Raw genomic sequence first — 13,902 nt, 5'->3', positions numbered from 1 at the left:
GATGACTTCAACATCAGCAATGAGGACCAGTTCTCGACATGCTAGGTTGAGTGCTACTATTTTCCATTCAAATAACAAAGGACGAAAACACAAGGGAAAAATTCAATTATTTAACTTTATCCATCTTGAAAAGGACCTCATTCTTCTGAGTGATACACAAACAGCAGGAGCAGAGCTCCCTGACCCCAAGCAGATCACATAAAGAGGGTAGAGGAGATGACTTGCCACCAGTCAGCACACACAACAGCACTGCCATCTCTGGGGACCACACAGTGATGCCACACCACAGTCCCCAATACTGCAGAGCAGAAGAGGCTGCTGTAACCCACTACAGGGAGGACCTAACTCCATCTGCTGCTCCCTTGCTGTGACACTGACTCCTTCTTACTCCCTCATTGAGCAAACCCATGCCTCATTTTAGCAGCCTTGCTGAAACCACACAAGGCAGGCAGAGAGCCTGGCACCTAATCTCAAAACTACTGGTATTGAACTGCACTTCAACTCAAGCAGAAAACAAAGCCCAGGAAAGGCAATAAAAAACCTCTCTGTATTGCCCCTTTTTTGTATATCCTGCAACAAAGCTAAATTATTTTCTGAACAAAACTTCCTCTCTTTATTGCCTTGCACCTTGTGGGTAATTAGCTGCCGCTGTCCTACTGCTATAAATTACCTTTGTTGTACCAGGTCCCATGGAAGAGTGGTGAGGGCCCAGCAACCTCCCCCAGCTGGGTAAAAAGCCAGTTTCCACCAGAAAGAGAGAAGTAAGAGGAGTCACAACTTGGCAGAGAAGCCAGAGTCCATGACAAATGCCTGTGCACTCCTGCAAGATCATTCACTTGGTAGTTCCCAAGTGGTACACTCTGAAAAAAAGAAATAAACCCTAGACATCACTGCCTGAATTTGAAACATCCAGGCTGACAATCACTTCATATTTATTCCCTGCCTTTGGACAACTTTCTGTTCCCATTCATTCTTCATATCTTGCAAGCCTGTCATTTATCCTGTTCACTACACTTGTTCACATGTCTCTTTTCCTGATAACCATTCAAACATAAGGCTCTTAATTAAGATTTTAAAAGTTGTTACACTGAAAGTAGTCTCACACTCCTCAGCAAAAAATGTGAAGCCCCTCATTACAGGGCAGTTCTGTCACTTAATAACTTTCCTAGAGTTAAAAATGTCAACTTCTTTTTACAATGCTGGCTGCTCACTTTCTAACTTTTAAAGGAATTTAGCAGTTTCCTTATTAAGACTAAATAGAAGCCGAAAGACTCTCTTTGTACATGAAACATCAGACATGCTCAGCAAAAGAAAAGGATGGATATACCTGAATTCCATCTTCCATTTACTTAATAAAGGTTTTCTTTTAAACGTTAGTAGATCCTGGGGAAATAAAGCACAGACAAAAGCAGTTAAAAATCCTATTAGGATTAAAAGCAGCGGGTGGTGCTAGAAACACGTGGGTTTAAAACTCCTGACAGAATGGAAAATGGAAAATTTTATATCATTGTAACTAGCTTCAGACAGACAAGGAAGAAATAGAGTAAGAAGTGTTGTCAGACAGAAGCAAGCAGTACATTGAAGTGTCACACAGCTGAACCCCGAAATCTATGTTTAATAGATGTGGATAACTTTTGCACATAATGTGTAATACTTCAGATAACACATACACCATCTCTTATTTGCCATGATCATTACTTCAATGTGTTGTGCTCTTTTGCCCTGCTCTTTCCACATGTTCTTCATGCAGAATGGTGAGCAGCACAGTAAATGCCCCTTTGCCATTTCACACAAACCTGGAACATCATAAGGTGGCAATACTGCTTATGTTCTTTCAAATGTAAGAGAAAATTAAACAAAATACAGTTTTGGTGGTGCTGCTGTACAAATAACTGTATCAGTTGGTTAGTTTTTTAGTTAGGATACAAAGCAATCAATTCCCACAAGCCTCAAGGTGCCGAGTGTCTGGTTATAACCTAAACTAAGCTTCTGATTAACAGGCCTCTCCAGAGTCCCTGCAAAGACAAGCCAGCACTCATTGCCCAGTCCAGCCCATCACTGTTTCTGAGGCACCAGACTGAGCCTCAACTATTCTACAAGGTTCAGGATCCTGAAATCTGTCCTGGGTGCTTCACCTGGTTTACTCCAACATTAGAAACTGCTGCTCTGAGAGGCTGCTGTGAAGTCAAGCATGGGAGCTACCAAATGGGGCCTCCTTGCTCCCTGTCCACCCGCTATTGGAACACACACAGCCACAACAGAGGAAGCACAAGTCCCCCATGGCAAGGTGACCAGGGTGGTTCTTGCCTGCTGGCACATCTTCATGGAGTATTCTTGCTCCGGAGTCTCAAGCTACAGTCCCACTCTTTCAGTAGCACTTCTCCCATTTTGACTCTCCCTCAAAATTATCTTGATTTTTCTCCACAGAGGAGAAAAGGATCTGGAGAAGGAACAGCAATCCTTGACCATTAGTTCAGCTACATCATGGGATGCAGGAGCAGTGCTGGTGGGAAAGGTTGCCTTTGTTGGCAGTTGCAACAACCGTTAGGAAATGACGCATGTGAGAGAAATAGAAACCTGTATATACACTGTAACTGTGAGAAAAATAACTGGACCATCTGGAAAAAGATATTCAAGCTGAGACATCAACTTCTCTTATCCCCACCTCCCCTCCGAAGGCTTCATATTAAAATCTCTAAATAGAGGATTAAAATAAGGAAAAAGAAAGGCTGATACTCAACTAATTACAAGCAAAGTGGTAGCAGTGCTGGTATTTCATGGTTTTCTCTGTAACTACGAAAATAATATTACTATTCTCCATATTCACTTGTAGTATTTTCTGCATGCAACAGATTTCAAGTTGTACTTCACTTTATTTTGCCAAGTGAGAAGAAGCTACTCTCTGTGCTGTTAACACAGAAATCATTAGGAATTTTAATTTGCAGGTGGCCCAAATAGACATTCATTATGGTCATACACTGCAGCTTGACAGATTACTTCAGCTGCTAATTTTTAGTCTTGTCCTTTCAAGTTTCTTCTCTTATCTGGAGTAACCATACTTGACATATGAAGATGTTCCTTTGCAACTTCTTATATGCTGAAAAAGCCTGCATCTGCTTCCACAACTACCCCACAGAATCATCAAGGCTGGAAAAGACCTTCAAGATCATTAAGTTCAACCATCCACCCTACAACCCCTAATGACTAAACTATCTTCCGAAACACCGTGTCTATCTGGTTTTTTAACATCTCCAGGGACAGTGTCCTCACCACCTCCCTGGGCAGCCTGTTCCAATGCCTCACCACTCTTCTGTGAAGAAATTTTTCCTAATATCCAGCCTAAACCTCCCCTGGCACAACCTGACCCCATTTCCTCTTGTCCTATCACTGGACACCAAGGAGAAGAGGCCAACACGTGCCCCACTACAACCTCCTTTCAGATAGTTGTAGAAAGTAATGAGGTCTTGCCCTCAACCTCCTCCAGGCTGAACAGCCCCAGCTCCCTCAGCCTCTCCTCAGAAGACCTGTTCTCCAGACCCCTAACCAGCCTGTTTGCCCTTCTCTGCACCCTCTCCAGCACCTCAATGTCCTTCTTATACTTTGATGCCCAAAACTGCACACAGTGCTTGAGGTACAGCCTCACCAAGGCCAAGCAGAGGGGCAGGATCACCTCCCTGGTCCTGCTGGTCACACTTTCTGATGCAGGCCAGGATGGTGTTGGCCTTCTTGGCCATGTGAAAACTTGCACTTCCTGTCATTTGTATGCACCTCTTTCAAGATCCTCCATGGGCAGATGAAATGAAGTCTTCATTCAGGTGATGGAGAAACAGAGACTGCCTCTAACAATTTTTGTCTGTTCAAATTTCAGTAACCAGCATATTTTCTAGTATCTGGCTACTACAATAAAAGGAAAGAGTTAAATAACTGAATTACTCCTTCAAGTTAAGCTCAAAACCCCACATTTTTCATGACAGCAACTTTCTCACCTTACAATCAAAAAGTCAACTAATTTGCAGTAACTAGTGCATGCAGCCTGTACTTTCCCCACAGAAGTTCACAGGCTCAGTCTGCTGAGCCCTGCATTGCTGTCACTTGCTAACATGCACCAGGGCAGGTAGCCAGTAGTAATCCAAGTCAGCAGGTCACAGAAGGATAGCAGTAGCTTAACATCAGTTTAGCAACCAGACTTGTTTTATTTCTTTATGCAGCAAGAACTAATTCACAGGTCTGTTTGGTAAAACAATGCTACTGCTCACCAGGCTCCTGCAAAGATCCATCATAACAAGCACATCACCTCTTAGACCAAAAACCAGTAGCCTAAGGAAGTCTTATCACCACAAAGGTTACTCTCTAGAAAATAATGTATTTGGTTTACTTGTGAAAATACAAAGTTTTATTAATTATGGTGATAACATGGAGGTATTGATGGCTCCGTAGACCAAATTCCAGTTTACAAAGAAAACATAAGAAAATAACTATCCCTCCCTGCTATACCAGCAGTTCCTGGTAGTAGCCCATTATACTGCAGCAAGTGTAAAGTAACTAAAATATATTGCTCTCAGATAATGGGAATGCTCCTAGCATTCTGGTATTGCCAATATATCTAGCTAGCAGAAAAGATCAGTGTAAATACTCTATAACCAATTAACTTACTGCTGCTTTAATAGAAAGAAATGGAAGTAAAATAATTTCCTCCTTTCCATTAGAACATTTAAATAGCTTCTCTAAAAACAAGTTTGGTGTAGAAATCCTTATCAGCTTTTCCTGTTTTACACTCCTACATTGTTTTGACATATAAAAACTGAAAGATAATGACGTGTTGGCAAATTGAAGTGCTGAATCACTGTTGTTTAGTCTAAGAGGCTCAGCTGTGCTCAATAGGTTGTTGTGGGGTTTTTTTTTCCAATATTGAAGAATAGCTAAGAATCAAAGATCTAGATTACCATTCACTGAGATCTGAAATGGGCAGCTCTTTGTGCTTTATATAGGTATAGTTAATATTCTCTCATCACAGCTGCTGGGAGGGAAAATGGGATCATGTCCTGAAACCTCTGCAAGAACTCTGTATTTCCAGCAGACTTAAGTTAACATGGTGAATGACTAAGGCACAAGAGAATTCCCTGTACATCCTCAGTCCATGTAAGACAGCTCTGCAAGCACGAACATTTACAGACAGATATCCTCTGAAACACATTAGAAATTTATAAACTTGAATGTTAGCAAAAAAAAATACAGAGCTGCCATAATCACACATGTGACATTTGCCGAGAATCACTCAAAGATGATTTTAGGATTTGGAGAGCAACAAACTCACATAGCTTTTTATACATCCTTTTCCAAGGTGACTTTAACAAAACAGTTACGAACAAATACTCACAATAACATTACTGCTAATGGAGAATGAAAAAAGCCATTTTTGCTTGGCCTCCAGGGGCAAATCCTGCTGACTGTATGGAAAGCAAGAAAGTACACACTTCGATGTTAAGGTCTTTTGGCCAAGAATTGTAGGTTTCTGCCAAGGTTACAACCAGCTGCTGGAGCCCCTATCCACATTAGAAAACCCACAGATGCCCCTGCTAGTTCAGCTGAACCAGTGAATGAAGACAAACCACTTCTCTGAAGCCCACTTTCCCTCCTAAATCCATGACATCTAGATACAATGGGGACGGACACAAAGAATACTGAACATGACAGCTATATGACAAAGCAGTATTTGTCCTGTCCAAATGCAGATTTTTTTCCAATAATTTAGAATTAAACAAGTTAGGTTTAAACACAAAGTAGCACACTGCTCTTGATTTTGGCACTACTTACAGCACCCAAAACCAGAAAAACTTACAGGTGTCCTCTAAAGACCCAGGCCAATTTACTCAATAAAAATCTCATGGTGACTTGGGCTAAGAGCTAAAGCTGCAACACACATGCAAGACTTAAAATTCTGCCACAGCAAAATTTACAGCTGCTCTATGAATAATAATGTTATTGAAAAAAATTATCATTTTTCAACTGATAACTTTCTTTTTAGATACCCTCTTGAATACATCTTGCTCTTAGTTTTATGAGAGAATGATTGATCTTGTAGATGTGACACGCTACTAAGTCTTGCATATTAAAGAAAACACTGAGAATGTTTGTCACTTTTAGAAATGAAAGCTACACACTTTCTAAGGGACTTCAAGTCACATCTTACTAAAACACTGTAAAAAGCTTCAATCATAGAATTTTGAAGGCTGCACCTATAGCAGCAGCTCCCAAGACAGAGGTCAGAGGCTCATGTTGGACTGTGGCAGTTATTAAGTGGGGATGCAACACATATAGAGTCATATTGGCTTCTGCTGTAATTGTAGAAGGTTATGAAGAACTATTGGTCTGGGAAAGTAAGATGACAACCCAAACAACTTGAAAGTTTTTCCCCAGAATAAACGTTTGATCTAGCATCTTACTGGCAACTAAGAAAAACAACACAAAAGCTTGCTATCCTGATGTATGCGAAGCAGTAATCATTGTAAAAGCATATTGATAATGTTATAAAATTATAGCATATTTGAAATAAAAAATTTACTCTGTTTTAATGGTTGGCTTCTGAGGACCAAGTTATTCAAGAACTATTGTGCATTCTACAAGTTACAGAACTCTTGCACCATATTCTCAGAGCACATTACTATAAAAAAACATAGCCACTTTTTTGGAGGGCCAAAGAATCAATAAAGAATCCATACAACACAGTAATCTAATCCTCAAGAAATAATTTTTATTCCTAATTAAGAATGGAATCCCCTCTATTCAGCATGGGTGAGGCCACACCTGGAATACAGTGTCCAGTCCTGAGCTTCCCAGTACAAGAGAGATACTCAAATACCAGAAAGAGTCCAGTGAAGGGCCACAAAGATGATTAAAGGACTGGAGCATCTTGCATATCAAGAGAGACTGGGAGAGCTGGGACTAAAAATCCAAAAGGAGGGTGTAAAGAGAACAGAGCCAATCTCTTCTCAGTGGTGATGAGTGACTGGACAAGAGGCAATGAGCACAAACTGAAATACAGGAGGCTCCTCCTGAACACAAGGAAATACTTTATTACTGTGAGGATGACCCAGAACTAGCATAGGTTGCCCCGGGAGGTGGTAGAGTCTCTATCCTTGAAGATACTAAAAACCTGTCCAGACATGGTCCCAGGCAACCAGCTCTGATTGGCCCTGCTTGGGCAGGGGGACTGGACCAGATGATCTCCAGAGGTCCCTTCCAACCTCAAATAGTCTGCCATTCTGCAAAAAGAAACACATTTTACCTGCTAGCTATATTGAAGCAGTACACAGTGGGCTACTACCTTTAACAGCTTATCTCTAGACTAGACTTTGAAGCTACAGCTCTTCTGGGCTTCATCTGAAAGCCTTCAGAGTCTGTTTCAGGGGAGGAATCAGAAGGACCTGTACGAGGACACAGAAAATAGAAAGACTACACTTGCTATTGAACTGTAACTGTTTAAATTCTCAGCTGTCAGACTCAATCTGTAAGTCAATCTACATTCAAGGACAAAAACAGTGCCGAGATAAATGTATACATCCAGTCTTTGGAGGCAGGAGGTCCAATCAGATAGATCAATCTGCAAGATCACAACAGAAAAAAATTTCCCCAAACTACTGACTGCCTAAAATTAGTAAATATCTTTTACAGAGCAAAGCACACTATGAGCTTCTTATGAGATATATCAACAATTACATCAGAATCTACAAGGTCCAACTCTCATGTGACTTCCTTCTCCAAAAGGAAAAAAACAAATGGGAGGAGAGGGGGGGAAGAGGTTAAGGTGGAAAATGAGAGAAGTGGGGAAAAAAACCCTTTCCTTCTGGAGAGTCACATGACAGTAGAAAATAACACTTTTGTGAGCAGGTTAAAAGGATATTCAGATAGGAAGAAAGTTCTGGGGCTTGGGGGGGTGTTTTTTTTTTATTTCCTGTTAAGTATGGCTTTGCACTACCAGGGTAAAAAAGCTACAATGAACTACGTGGTCAGATAACAAAGTTGTTTACTTTTTTCTAAACTAATACAGTAATACTTTTCATTTAATCTTTGGTTAAAATAGGCTTTGTTTACTGACTTGATCACAAAACTTTCCACTTGTATTACTCCACGTTATCAGAGAAAAGGTAGCTTTCAGACACATGGCAAAACAACAGTATAAAATGTTAAATAAGTTATCTAGATTTGGACACAAACAAAATCTGTCTACCTACTGAATTTACTGCTGCCTAGTGCTGTTACCCTCTCTGTAGGTATTTAGGTCAATGTGAAAGGTCAGTAGCTTATGAACAAAATAATCAAGTTATTAGCTGATACTTTTGGTTTCGTCTTTGACACTACTTAACCTGCATTACTTAATATCACTCATATTAAAAAAACATTAGCTCATAAAATATTAGTCTGAGGATTTTAAGTGATTATTTTTTTCTTCAATTTAATTGCTTTCAGTGATAAAAGACTATGGCTAAGATGATTTAAAAACCAGGATGTTGGCAAATTATCAAGTTGTTACATGTTAATCACTGCCAGACCTCTTCAAAGTCAAACAGACAAGCACCACTTTACTCAGTGACTTAAAGCGTGAGTTGTGATGGAAAAAAGCAGCCTTCCAGAACCCATTCCAAAGAGAGCTTTTGCTTCTCTTTTTTGGAGGAGCATCTGTTTCTCTGTGAAATAAAGGATGGTTTAACAAGAACTTTAACATCTTATCCCACAGTTTTTGCTCGAGTTTACTAATTACAGTCTGAATTTTATTACAATGAACTTCAAGGGAACAAGAAAAAAGTTGGCTGTAATCAGTGGGGCTCATCACATTTACTACATTAGAATAACGAAGAAACATCCAATCTGAACTGAACATCTACATATAATAGTTTTAAGCAGATTACTTTACACTGATCAACATTTAAATTATTATTTGAAAATGGAGTAGTCATGAAATAGGGAAAAACTCTCAAATACTCTTATGCTGAATACAACAATAAAGTAGAAAAAAGAAGATACTGACATAACTGGTTCAATCTTCTGTATGTACTTACCCTAACAAAGACAACTATCAGCAAAACCTCTGGGGTCTTTGGCATTACTATAAATGGAGGTACCTGTAAACAAGCTTCATTACAGCTAATTAAGTCTGCTTATCAAGCCCAGGTAGAATGCCATGTTTTGCACTATGAATTCTGAATTCCTGACATTCAAGTGTTTTTAGTTTCTTCATACACATGGTGTTCCAAAAATTTTGCTCCAAATAAACAGACTGATTTTCATCAGAATGAGGACTACTATGCAAGAATGGAGAATAGTTTGCTTGCTCTCTTCACTAGACTACAGTTGCAGACAGAACATCATTTGCACAGGGGAAGAAGTACAAGGGAAAAGAAATAAATAGTTTCTTAGAATGGTACTATTCAAAGGCAGCATCTTCAACCTAGCAAAAGCTCAAAATTAATTCCTAGCACCATATTAAATTAAAATAAAACCCCAAACATTTGAAAAGGTATTTACATTCTCCTTGAGAAACTCCTAACTAACTTATGATGGGGACAGAAAACTTAAAAAGCAAGGGCAGAAAGAAAATGTGGTTCCTCATGTCAAGTGGGAGCTACCTGAGAGCCCACTATGGAGAGAATGGCTGTTCAAGCTTAGCAAAATTGAACGACAAAAAGTGTAGTTAATCATCACCTTATTTGCATTCAACATTATCAGATTCTTTTTAACTCATCAGCAAAGCTGCTACAGAACTACCTAGTGATCATGGACTTAAGCATACAAAGCTGACAAGGTCACAATGACTTCAATGAACAGCTGCTTCAAAGCAAATTAACTACAACAGAAATCTGTGTTCCAAGACAATCCATCTCCAAGACTTCCAAACACCTTGGCTTGATATTAACTGTGAAGTGTCAAATCCAGCTCAAATACATACAGTTAGTGAGCCTGCTGCTCTGGATTTCATTTTTGTTGATTTTAACTGCAGTGTGTATTTCTGTTTGAAACAGTTTAAGGTGCTTAAGTAAGGACATACATTTATAAAGACGCTTTTCTGGACACTGTTCAATAATTTCACCACTGCTTTTTGTCTTTTAAGTCATATTGGGAAACCAGCATATGCAAACAAGATGTAGTAACTGATTCAATTAACATTAGTATTTGCAGAAAAAGTTTTCCATTCAGATCTTTAGTTTTTCATTTTCATTGACTAGTTTGGCTCAGTATTCAAAAGACAGCAGATGAGTTTACTCTAATGGCTATGTTTCAGAATCCCAACCCTTAAAGAAAAAACTATTCATTAGTGGTATGAAGACCCTTTCTCAGTCAGAAACTCAGAAAGACTCTGAAATTTAACTTAGTCACAATAGCAGGTGAAGTGGATTTTAACAGAATTTTGAAAAAAGTTACCGAAAATGTCAAATTTGGCAAAGTTTCAAGAGAAGAGATCATTTTTTCATTGTTTTTAAAGAGAAATTTAAAAGGTAAGAAAAAGACAACAAGCTCTCTGAAGTTTTTATTGACTTGTACCAAACCAGAAAAGACTAAGCTTGAAAACAGATTTAAAAATCATAGAACTATTCAGGTTGGAAAAGACCCTTGGGATCACTGAGTCCAACCATCATCCCTACCCTACAAAATTCTCCCCTAAACCATTTCCCCAACGCCACATCCAAATGACCCTTAAACACATCCAGGGATGGTGACTCAGTTACCTCCCTGGGCAGCCTATTCCAGTGTCTAACCACTCTTTCTGTGAAAACATTTTTCCTAATGTCCAGTCTAAACCTCCCCTGTTGCAGCTTGAAGCCATTCCCTCTTGTTCTGTCACTAATTACCTGTGAGAAGAGACCAGCACCAACCTCTCTACAGTGTCCTTTCAGGTAGTTGTAGAGATTGATGAGGTCTCCCCTCAGCCTCCTCTTCCCCAGACTAAACATTCTCAGCTCCTTCAAGTGTTCTTCATAAGATTTCTTCTCCAGGCTTTTCACCAGCTTTGTTGCCCTCCTCTGTACTCACTCCAGCACCTTGAGATCTCTCTTGAATTGAGGTGTCCAAAACTGGACACAACACTCCAGGTGTGGCCTCACCAGTGCTGAGGACAGGGGGACAATCACCTCTCTGCTTCTGCTGGTCACACTATTTCTCATCCAAGCCTGGATGTCATCAAGGCAGTTATGTGCTCTGCTTGCTTTTCTGGTGATCAGGCAAGGATCTGTGGTTCACAGTCAGTCATGGGCTGGGCAAGACAACCTGGCTCACAACTATCAAGTAGAACTAGACCCCTTCCCTGACCTAGGGGAAGTTTGAAAAGATAAATATAGTTACCTCAAGCAGGAGGAGCAGAGTAGGTCCTCAAGACCTACAGAATCAAAGAGTAAGCCAAGCAGTGCTGAGAAACAGAAACCTGTCACAGAAAAAAATATTGGCCAGCTGACAGGAAATAGGGAACAGCTGAGCAAGGCAAGCTAGTGCAGACTGAGACACTGAGAGGCATGACTTAAAACCAAAATAGAGAGCCCATGTAAGACAGCAACAGGGAGTTGAATGCATATTCCACAGGGCCTCCCTTGTGTGGGATCAGGGTACGAGTTTTGTGCTGTGGATAAAACACAACCCTATGTCAATGTGCCAGGATGTATTCCCAACCAACTGCTAGAGGATGGTGAAGCTGGTGAACACAGAGGTTCAGGAGGCTGCAGGACACCTGCTGCCTATGCCACGCCCCAGATCAGGAGGCTCACAGCCAGCTCAGGCAAATCCTAACACCAGGGCAAAAGTTTCAGCCATAAAAGCAATTTCTCCTGCCAGCACCAGAGATTTTGGGTACAATCCCACAGAAGACTCAGGGGTGTTAGCAAATAGGCATTTTAAGAACACAGTCTGAAATACTACTTGTAAGCAACACTGCAAAAATCCAGTCTTCATCCTTGTAAAGGGGGATTGAATTGGGGGTGACAGCAGGAAAGAGAAGGAAAGCAGCTGCTGCAATACAGAAATAGGGCCTGGCAGGAAGAAATCTGGCAAAAAGTAAAGGGGCAAGAGTGTCTTCTGCTCAGCATGAGAATATCAGAGCCTATTGTACTGGGACTTAGTAACACCTGAGCTCCTGCCATGTGGGTGGGCTGTAAACATGCAGATGTCTTGTCATGAGATGATGCAGGGAAGCAAAGAAGAGACTTGGGACATCACTCAAGAGCCTGGATAGAGGTGAACTTGAACTTTTAAGACTGCTGTCTCCCAAACTGAAGAGCAGACACTGTAGTAAAGACATTTACTGTAAGCAAGAAGTATTCAAGGCACAAGCAAAAATCAAGAAGGCCTTATGAGCAAGGGCAAGCCACCAGCTTAAGAAAAAATCAACCATTTTTCAGTCCCCTTTAGCCTGTTGGTATGTTGATGCCACCACCCGCACCGCCAGCCGGGACGAGGCGGCAGGACACACAGACACGCTGCAGGAGACACGACATCGCTCTTTGGAAAGCCCGGGTAACTTCAGCAAGAAGCCTTAGTTAGCTGGACACATCACTAAGCTTGTTTCTATAGGATGGATGGGGGAAGGGGGGAAGGGCAACCACAAGAAAAGACCGAATCGCGCGTTTTCCTCTGTGTCTCGGAGGCCTGACGCCCGCCTAACCAACAAGCAATTCGGTGGCGAAACACTGGCCTCAGGAGACAGAAACGTGAGAGCAGGAGCGCTGCCTGAGGAAGGCAAGCAAGGCAGGTCTCCCCCCTTCCGCAGCGTGCTCCCAACACTCCGGAGGGGGACGACACGGCAGTGACCTCCCCGGCTTTGGGGTGACAGCCCCGACCCGCCCGGCGCACCAACCGCGGAGTACGGGCCGGACGGAGAGAGGGAACCCGCTCCGGCAAGCGAGCCGAGGCGGGAGGGCAGCTGGTTTCTCCGCCGGGCAGGAGGGAGCCAGGGCCGAGCCAGCAGCCGGCCCAGGGCCCGCTGCCGCCCGCTCACCCCGCAGCACGACGCGGGGACGGCGGCTGGCCGAGCGGGCCCTCCCCGGGGCAGGACGGCGCCAGGTGCCCCCCCCCCCCCCAAGCCGCAGGGATGGCAGGAGGACGATCGGGACTCACCTGATTTCGCCGAGCGGCCGCCAGCACAGCCTGCGAGCGAAGGTCAGGGCCGGCGCCGCCATCGCACGGGGCGAGTGAGGAGGGCGGGAGGAGGAGGAGGAGGAGGAGGAGGAGGAGGAGGAGGAGGAGGAGACGGCAAATCCCGCCCTGCCGGTCTGAAGCCGTAGGCTGGAACATGCGCTGCGGGGGCAGAGAGGGGACAGGCGGTGGTGCCGGTGCCGGCGGGGCTAGGGAGGGTGAGGGGATCTGAGACCGCGGCCCCTCCGTGGGCAAAAGTCACGGGCTCGGCCCGGCCCCCGCCGAAAGCGGCTTCCGACACACACGTTATTGCTTTTTTTTTGTTGTTTTTTGCAAGGGCACGCAGCAGTAGGGCAAAGGGGAATGGCTGTGAACCGGAAGAGGGTAGATTTAGGCTAAACACGAGGAAGAAATTCTGTACCGCGAAGGGTGGTGAGGACCCTGGAATGGATTGCCCGGGGGAAGTTGTGTCTGTCCCTTCCCTGGAGGTGTTCGAGGGCAGGTTGGATGGGGCTCTGAGCAACCTGGTCTGGTGTGAGGTGTTTCTGCCCATGCGGGGGAGTTGGAAGTAGGTGATCTGTAAGGTCCCTTCCAACCCAAACTGCTCTATGATTCTACTGATCAGAGCTGTTACTTGTATTCTCTTCCTGGTTTTGCGCGCTAGGTCGCTCTTAAAAACGTTTGTGCCATTGCTTCTCCGCGTGAATCAGCTGCTGGGCTGCTGCGTGTCTGGTCCTCAGCAGGGTTAGCGCCATGAAAAAGTGGAATAAATGCCAGTGTCTGCCCCAT

The 13,902-nt window shown here is 42.9% G+C and overlaps 1 protein-coding gene across 6 annotated transcripts in view; it reads right to left on the bottom strand.

The window, feature by feature from the left end:
- The window catches only part of ECI2 (enoyl-CoA delta isomerase 2), a 28,447-nt gene extending 15,160 nt beyond the window's left edge, over window positions 1-13,287 (bottom strand). For 2 of the 6 annotated variants that reach the window (XM_051609890.1, XM_051609893.1), the window contains exons 1-2: window positions 1,328-1,379; window positions 671-860 (exon numbers count right to left, since the gene is read on the bottom strand). Coding sequence is in view for 2 of the 6 variants with exons in the window: in XM_051609887.1 (XP_051465847.1) it covers window positions 1,328-1,383; window positions 13,096-13,272 (233 nt within the window). In the remaining 4 variants the exon portion in view is untranslated. Of the gene's footprint in view, window positions 1-670; window positions 861-1,327; window positions 1,384-13,095 lie in introns of those variants that run through there. The other 4 variants (XM_051609887.1, XM_051609888.1, XM_051609891.1 and 1 more) reach the window with 4 other exon arrangements.
- Between the last annotated feature and the right edge of the window lie 615 nt (window positions 13,288-13,902).

Source organism: Apus apus, chromosome 2 (assembly GCF_020740795.1).
Source record: "Apus apus isolate bApuApu2 chromosome 2, bApuApu2.pri.cur, whole genome shotgun sequence".
Lineage (NCBI taxonomy): Eukaryota > Metazoa > Chordata > Aves > Apodiformes > Apodidae > Apus > Apus apus.
This window is presented reverse-complemented; position numbering and strand designations above follow the sequence as displayed.